Below are 7,323 nucleotides of genomic sequence, written 5' to 3'. Positions count from 1 at the left end.
TTTTTTTTTACAGTGTTTCATACAGAGAATTTCCAAGGTGCAGCTTTAGGATAAATTAAAAGAAGTAGAATTAGTAGAGCAAAAATGCATCCATTGGGTAGCACCACTTTACATTCCTCCAGATAAATGACAAGGCCCACTCACCTGAGATAGATATCAGTCGTGTTTCAGTGTTGACTGACATCATCAGTATGTCATTTTCATTCCATTTCCCTGGTTTTGACTAAGGTGGAGTGTTGTTTTTTTTTTTTTACACACATTTTCTTGGAAATGGCTACTGAACTTCTGCTTTCCCTTCTCAAGGGAGAGATAACCCTTTTCCTTCATTTTTTCTTAGAAAACCTTGGGACAAGGAAGCTGTGGGACACCGTATGGAGTTCTTGGGTTAGACCTCATAGATAGGGTGACTGAGCTGGTTATGATCTTTAAGCAAGTGTTCCATGCACACAAACTCTAGGGTACATCTTTACTCCGGAGGTGGTGCCTGTGTGCTAACAGAGGAGAACTGCGGTTTCACAATTATTGAAACGATGTTATTCACCTCAGGAATGTGTGGTGGGACGGCACTCCATGTGTCTGCAGTGGTGGGTTCAGGACTCACATTTTAGGCACCCATAAAAACCCGCAGATTGAGTAGGAAACTGTGCGACTCTGTCTTAAAGGATGGCCTTCTGAAGCCTGAAATGGACTAGCTTTACCCAAAAAAAAAAAGTATTATTTATTTAGAATCCCTTAGACTTATTTTTAGTTTGACATTGAAACAGCTCTCAGTATTCAGGAAGAAAGACAGTCTAACTTCTGATTCACTGGAAGAACTACTGGAAAGGGTCAAGGGTGAGTGGCAGTATAAAAATACCAGTGCAAGTCTGACAGGAGAGGTTTTACCTTGAGTCCAGGTAGCCTCCCCTGGTGAGCCAGTGTGTCTTCCAGCAGACCTCAGTGGCCTTTTCTGGTGATCTCTCTGTCTTTTTGTCACCAGGGGAAAACTTCCCACTGTTAGTATTAGAGTCCTATTAAAACAAGTTAAAAGGAAGCAAACATTAACTGTAATCCCACAATGGATAGGAACAAGAGAATACCTGATGTCCGGGTTATCAGCTGTTCTCACCCAACCAACCACTAACGTCAACATCAATGGCCAAGCCAGTGTAAATTGTCAGTTCAAGGTCCAACGGCCCCATGGGGAATCAATGAGTTCAAAGCTGGAGTCTGAGTTTCAGCAGAGTCACTCTGAAGAGCAAGGGCGGCTGGACCAAGCAGAAGTTGGAGGTGGGGAGGCCAGATGAGATCAGAATAGGGTGCTGGAGGAACTGGAGGCAAATGTTTAAACTGGAGAGTTTTTTTAGGAGATAATTTTAACAGGACTAGATAATCCACAAAGCGGGGAAATAGAGAAGGGGAACAGCCAAGATGACCTTCAGGCTTCTAGCTTGGGGATCTGGGCAGAGTATGGGGCTCTTACAAGGTTAGGGGAGAAGAGAAAGAGCAGGTTTGCCCGGAAACTGTGCTCAGGATAATTTGTGTTTAAAGAGTACTTAGGACCTCCAGGGGTCTGGGTGGTGGGGGCGGAATGTGCAGGTGGCTGAATATCAGGGGGTAGCACTCAGGAAAGACTCTAACACCTCTCCACCCTCCCCCTCCAACACACACATAGGATGGGAAACCCTAGAGTATTGTTAACAGTAAGGAATGGGGGAGGTTGTGGATTGGGGTGCACAGAGGGGGACGGTCACGTGGTGGGTTTGATTAGACCTATGACTGCCGGGTCCATAGCAGAGTTCAACCTACCTGTCCGCAGAGCCGAGGGGGTGACTGGGAGTGGGGAAGGTTGGTGGGGTGGGGTGGGGAGGAACCGGATTTGGCCCCTCGGGTCGGCCCTCTCGCCCATTGGGCAATCTCGCCGTCCGTCAAGGACCCGCCTTCGCAGACGAACCAATAAAAGCCCGCGTGCGGATGCTTCCTTCTTGAGCAGGATCTGCAGGGAGGGTTCCCCTTCGCGGAGCTGAGGCTCGAGTGGCAGCAGCCGTGGCAGTCTGCGCACGCGCGGATCGGACGGGACGGGCCCCGTGGCCGTGGTGCTGGCTGGTGAGAGCGCGGGGCGCCGAGGTAGGAAGCGGCTCGAGCGCGGGATGGGAAAGCCTCTACCCTTCCCCGGCCTTGCCCGCTCCTAGCCCTCACCCACGGCGTCGGCTCGGGTGACTGGGTGGAGAGCCGGGTGAGATGAGGTGAGGGGGCGGGCCCGCGGCCACAGAGGGGAGCAGGGCGCACAGCCACGGTCACCCCACTCGCGCCTCGCGCCACGTGGGCCAGGAACCTTGACTGTGCGCCAGGACGCCCGCACTAGCCGCTTTAGTCCTTGGAGCACCCCGCTGAGCTCGGCACCCCGCTGAGCTCGGCGTCCGGAACCGGTCCCCAGTTTTACCCGCTGGAAATCTGGGGCTCAGAAAGCAGCGGGTCGTCGGGGCGCGCTCAGCTGCGCGGTGGTTGGCGCGGGTGTTGGAAGGAGGTCGAACTTCGGGAAACTCCGGGCGCCACCCTCCTGTCTTTGAAACTGTGGGTCAGAGACTTGAACTTGGGACCCACTTGTTTCTGTACGGACAGGAAATCTTTTTGGGGCCAGGCCGTGGCAGACGGCTTTGTGTCAGACATCGCTGCCTGGCTCCCCTGCAGGGCCCCCGGGGTGCGGGGGTGGGAGTGGGGGTGGGGGTAAGGAGAGCGGACACCCTCTTGTTCCTGGACTGACCTCTCCTGCCCCAGGTTCTGCTGGGGTAGGCTTGGAGGGGGACCCTGGGTGGAGGAGGAACAGTTTTCAGTTACACCCCAACAGGCAGATTTGGGGAGGACCAGATACGTAAATGAAATCCTAAAACACGTGGGAAACACTCCTCCTCCCTGGTCACCCGAGAAAATAGAAATAGAAAGTAGAGCAGCTTTTTTTTTTTTGTCTAAGGAAAAATACCACTAGAGGCTGTTGAAGGCGCTAGGAAACTCTTTCCTTCATGCCCTTGTGGAGGCAAATGTGAACCTTTTGGAAATCAGTTTGGCAATGAGTCTACACCCTTTGACCCACTGATGCCTCCTTTGGGAAATAAGTAGGGGAAAGGTTGCCACATAAGGGAGGGTAGTTGGGTATTTTATAAATATCCAGTGGGAAAGACCTCTGAATCCCCAACAACAAAAAATGGTTAAGTAAATTGTGAATGGTTTTTTACCAAAATGGGGTATTATTACTCATTGTGAAAGCTAAGTAAAATGCCCTGAACAGGGAAAACAGAGTCAAAGTTGTGGTTACAGCTATCTAAAAAGGGGGCTGGTTCTGGTGGTGGTGGTAGTGGCCGCGGGGGTCTATATAAAAATGGGTACGGAATATCTGGGCTAGTATGTACCTAATGATTAATGTAAAAGTTCCCCTTTTCAGAGGGGAAGGGACAAATTTCATTAATCCTCACCAGCCCTTATGAGACTTGTGCTCCCATCACTCTGATAAACAACTGGAACTTTGGCAAGTGAAGCAGGGTGTCTGATGGCTCTTTTATCTAGATAAGTGTGTGAAATTGATTTTTCACTGGTTTACCTTAAATCACTTTGTTCATGGTAGTAGCAAAGTTTGGGAGTCAATTTTTTTTTTTTGGATTTTTAAAAATAATTTTAAAAAATAATACAATAGTTTATTTTTACATCATGTTGTGCCTTTTTCCACCTCACTTGTAATCCCCGTGGGTTTCCCATCACCAAATCACCCATGTGCCACCACCATAGTCCAGTGCACTGTCCCCCCACCCCCATTTTTGATCCTATTTCCCATTCCACCTGGGAAAATGTCTCAGAGTCAATATTTTTAAGAAAATTAAAATGGAAACTTTCTCAAGCTTTCTATTTTTCAGGTTCAAAAACCTTTGTGCTGAAGGAATACTTACTGGTGTAGCTGCAGAATGTCAAGTACTGTGTCGTACTGGATATTAAATTCTGCAAGGAGCGGCATCACCACGCTACAAGGGGGACGACGTTTGTACTCGAGGTGTGCCTCCAACAGGAAGAAGTCAAAATGGAGCCTCTTTCCCCCTGCACCAGCCACCCTTAAAGGTCCAGGCTTTGCTTTGCAGAAAGCCTGCAGACACACTTCCACGGAAGAAGATGATTTCCACTTGCAGCTGAGCCCTGAGCAGGTAAATGAAGTGCTGCGTGCTGGTGAGTCAGCCCACAAGATTCTCGACCTAGTCGGCAAAGTCCCTAATTCCGTCTTGCGATTCGAGAGCAACCAGCTGGCTGCCAATTCCCCAGGGGAAGACCGGCAAGGGGCAGCGTCCTGCCTGCAGACCAGCGGGCTGCTGTTTGGCATCTTCGATGGACATGGTGGCCATGCCTGTGCTCAAGCAGTGAGCGAGAGGCTCTTCTACTACATGGCAGTGTCACTGATGTCGCAGCAGACTCTGGAGCAGATGGAGGGCGCAGTGGAGAGCATGAAGCCCCTCCTGCCTATCCTGCAGTGGCTCAAGCACCCAGGGGACAGTATCTACAAGGATGTCACCTCCGTGCACCTTGATCACCTACGTGTCTACTGGCAGGAGCTGCTTGACTTGCACATGGAAATGGGACTGAACATTGAAGAAGCGTTGAAGTACTCCTTCCAGAGACTGGATTCTGACATCTCGCTGGAAATCCAGGCTCCCCTGGAAGATGAGATGACGAGAAACCTTTCGCTCCAGGTAGCGTTCTCCGGAGCAACAGCTTGCATGGCCCATGTCAATGGAGTTCACTTGCATGTGGCCAATGCTGGCGACTGCCGAGCCATCCTCGGTGTCCAAGAGGACAATGGCGTGTGGTCCTCTCTGCCTCTCACCCGAGACCATAACGCTTGGAATGAAGCCGAGCTGTCACGGCTGAAGAGGGAGCATCCTGAGTCAGAGAACAGGACTGTCATCATGGACAACAGGCTTCTGGGCATCCTCATGCCCTGCAGGGCTTTTGGGGATGTCCAGCTGAAGTGGAGTAAAGAGCTACAGCGCAGTGTCCTGGACAGGGGCTTTGACACGGAGGCCCTCAACATCTATCAGTTCACCCCACCACACTACTATACTCCCCCCTACCTGACGGCTGAGCCTGAGGTCACCTACCACAGGCTCAGGCCCCAGGACAAGTTCCTTGTGCTGGCCTCAGATGGCCTGTGGGATGTGCTGGACAACGAAGACGTGGTGAGACTGGTGGTGCAGCACCTGACTGAAGAGGGTCAGCACAAGCCAGCCCTGGCCCAGAGACCCACCAATCTGGGACTCATGCAAAGCCTGCTGCTGCAGAAGAAAGCCAAGGGGCTCCACGCCGCCGACCAGAACGCAGCCACGCGTCTCATCAGACACGCCATCGGGAGCAACGAGTACGGGGAGCTGGATCCCGAGCGGCTGGCAGCAATGCTGACGCTCCCGGAGGACTTGGCGCGGATGTACAGGGATGATATCACTATCACTGTGGTGTATTTCAACTCAGACTTAATTGAGACATATTACAAGGGGGGGTAAGAGGTTCTCATCCTGTCGCCAACATGAACTCAAATGCTTTTCTAAAACAGTTTCTTTTACTCTTAAACTGGCTATTCAAAGTTGACTTAAAAGGGCAGGCAGATGTAACTTGCTTAATAGACTAACATGCAAGAAAAAAAGACGACAAAAAACACCAGCTTAGGTTTATAAACAGCAGCAGTGATGTTATGTCCCTGCCTGTTTTGGTCACCTCTCCTTTGCAGAGAAGGCAGAGCGTGGAGACCGTAGAATTGGCTTGGGTGCATGTAGGCCTTTCATAAACACACTATGTTAGATGGCTTCAGCCTGAGCCTCCCAGGGGTATATATAATTGTGATGCCCACAACTTGGAAGCATCTTCTAGGGTCTTGCTGCAAAACTGATAATTCTCAGTTCACAGTTGTAGCCTTCTAGACTATGAAGGGTAGGTTTTATTTTATAATTTTTAAGTTATTAAGACCTAGGTTTATAAGGCCTATTACATGACAGTTTTCTATGCAATACTCTAACTTCTTTTTGGTAGTTATATTTGTGAAGCCGTTTTATAAGACTGCATTCTGTTCTGTTTTAGTTTATTTTAAATTTGAGTCCTCTAGCTTGCAGAAACGCCTGCCAGTAAGCACGCTTGGAATAACTTCTTGGTTATTCAGCCAAGGATGAGGGGGCCTAGGCCCCTGGACTAGCTGGAATTTGTGCGACTTTCAGTCTTTCACTGTGTTCCACCCCCCCCACCCCCACCCCCCGCTTAACCTTTGAGCCATGCTGACCTTTATTCCTGACCTTTCCTGAATCAGTACAATCTCCTCCCTGGCTTAACCTCTAAAGGTTTATTTAAAGCACTTGACCTTCTTGGTTATACCTCTCAAAAATTCTTTTGTTAATTCCACCTCCTACTCTTTCCACCTCTGCTATATGGAACTCCTTCAACCTGCTGCTGGCGAGCAAGCAGTACAATCTGGAAAGACTGTTCCTTCTTCAGATGGCTGCAGGGAAGGAGAAGATGTGGTCACAGCTGGTAGTTGTGGGACATGAAGTGGGACTGACATACACACTGGCTGCGGACTTCAGATTCAGCGGAAAGGTGAAAACATGAGAGATTTGAGAACACTCATTGGTCAGTTCTCTAGCTGGGTCCTGAGAGGCAGTGGGAGCAGCGAGGGGTGACATGTCAGATGACACATTGACTGGGATAAAACCATGTGGACCCTCTTTCGGGGAATGAATTTCATGTCTGCACATCGAAACAATGGAAACATGTCCCGACATGGAAGCACAAATATAATCGCACAAAACTGACCGTTATATCTTCCTGCACCACATTGCTTGATCCTTTTCCTCATTTCAGCCCCCTGGGCCACACAAGGAGAGAAAAAGCAAGTAGCTAGGTGTGGCTTCCTCATTCCTAGCTGTCACAGTGACATTCAAGTGTTGGGAGACTGCCAGCTTGGGGACATGTCCTTGCACATTTCCTAGTCCCGCTGTTCAGTCTAGAAACTCTTCCAAGTGCTTCAGTCTCAGTCCTACTCTGAAACCATCATGACTTCTGATAAGATCTAGATCATATCTTGGAAATATAAATTACTGTTGTTCTGTTATCATGAAAGTTTGTTTCTAGAACTGAGGGCACTGCTTGTCCAACATCCTTTGTGTTTAATGTCAGCCAGGCTCTAACATATCCTTGGAACGCTTACTGTGATTACAGCGTCTGAATCCTATTTTGGAGACGAGCCCAGGTCATAATGGATCTGGTTCAGTAACTTGTGGGACAGATGATTGAATACAGACTTCCCACCTGTTTCTCTAAGTGGAT

At 49.5% G+C, this 7,323-nt stretch overlaps 1 protein-coding gene and 1 long non-coding RNA gene across 3 annotated transcripts in view; one reads left to right on the top strand and one right to left on the bottom strand.

Annotated features, from left to right (window-relative positions):
* The window catches only part of LOC105854156, a 19,377-nt gene extending 17,501 nt beyond the window's left edge, over window positions 1–1,876 (bottom strand). For both annotated transcript variants that reach the window (XR_001145870.1, XR_001145871.1), the window contains exons 1-2: window positions 1,789–1,876; window positions 886–1,010 (exon numbers count right to left, since the gene is read on the bottom strand). This is a non-coding gene — a long non-coding RNA (uncharacterized LOC105854156). The remainder of the gene's footprint in view (window positions 1–885; window positions 1,011–1,788) is intronic.
* A 149-nt stretch (window positions 1,877–2,025) lies between these two features.
* Window positions 2,026–5,718, top strand: PDP2 (pyruvate dehyrogenase phosphatase catalytic subunit 2). The gene is made up of 2 exons (XM_004690492.2): window positions 2,026–2,106; window positions 3,885–5,718. The coding sequence occupies exon 2, from the start codon at window positions 3,933–3,935 to the stop codon at window positions 5,511–5,513; it is 1,581 nt and encodes a 526-aa protein (XP_004690549.1). The 5' UTR covers window positions 2,026–2,106; window positions 3,885–3,932; the 3' UTR covers window positions 5,514–5,718.
* Window positions 5,719–7,323: the final 1,605 nt, after the last annotated feature.

Source organism: Condylura cristata, unplaced genomic scaffold (assembly GCF_000260355.1).
Source record: "Condylura cristata isolate star-nosed mole 26May11 unplaced genomic scaffold, ConCri1.0 scaffold00028, whole genome shotgun sequence".
Taxonomy (NCBI): domain Eukaryota; kingdom Metazoa; phylum Chordata; class Mammalia; order Eulipotyphla; family Talpidae; genus Condylura; species Condylura cristata.
This window is presented reverse-complemented; position numbering and strand designations above follow the sequence as displayed.

Coding starts and splice junctions, on each gene's coding strand:
- PDP2 (XM_004690492.2), top strand. CDS start 3,933: ATGTCAAGTACTGTGTCGTACTGGATATTAAATTCTGCAAGGAGCGGC.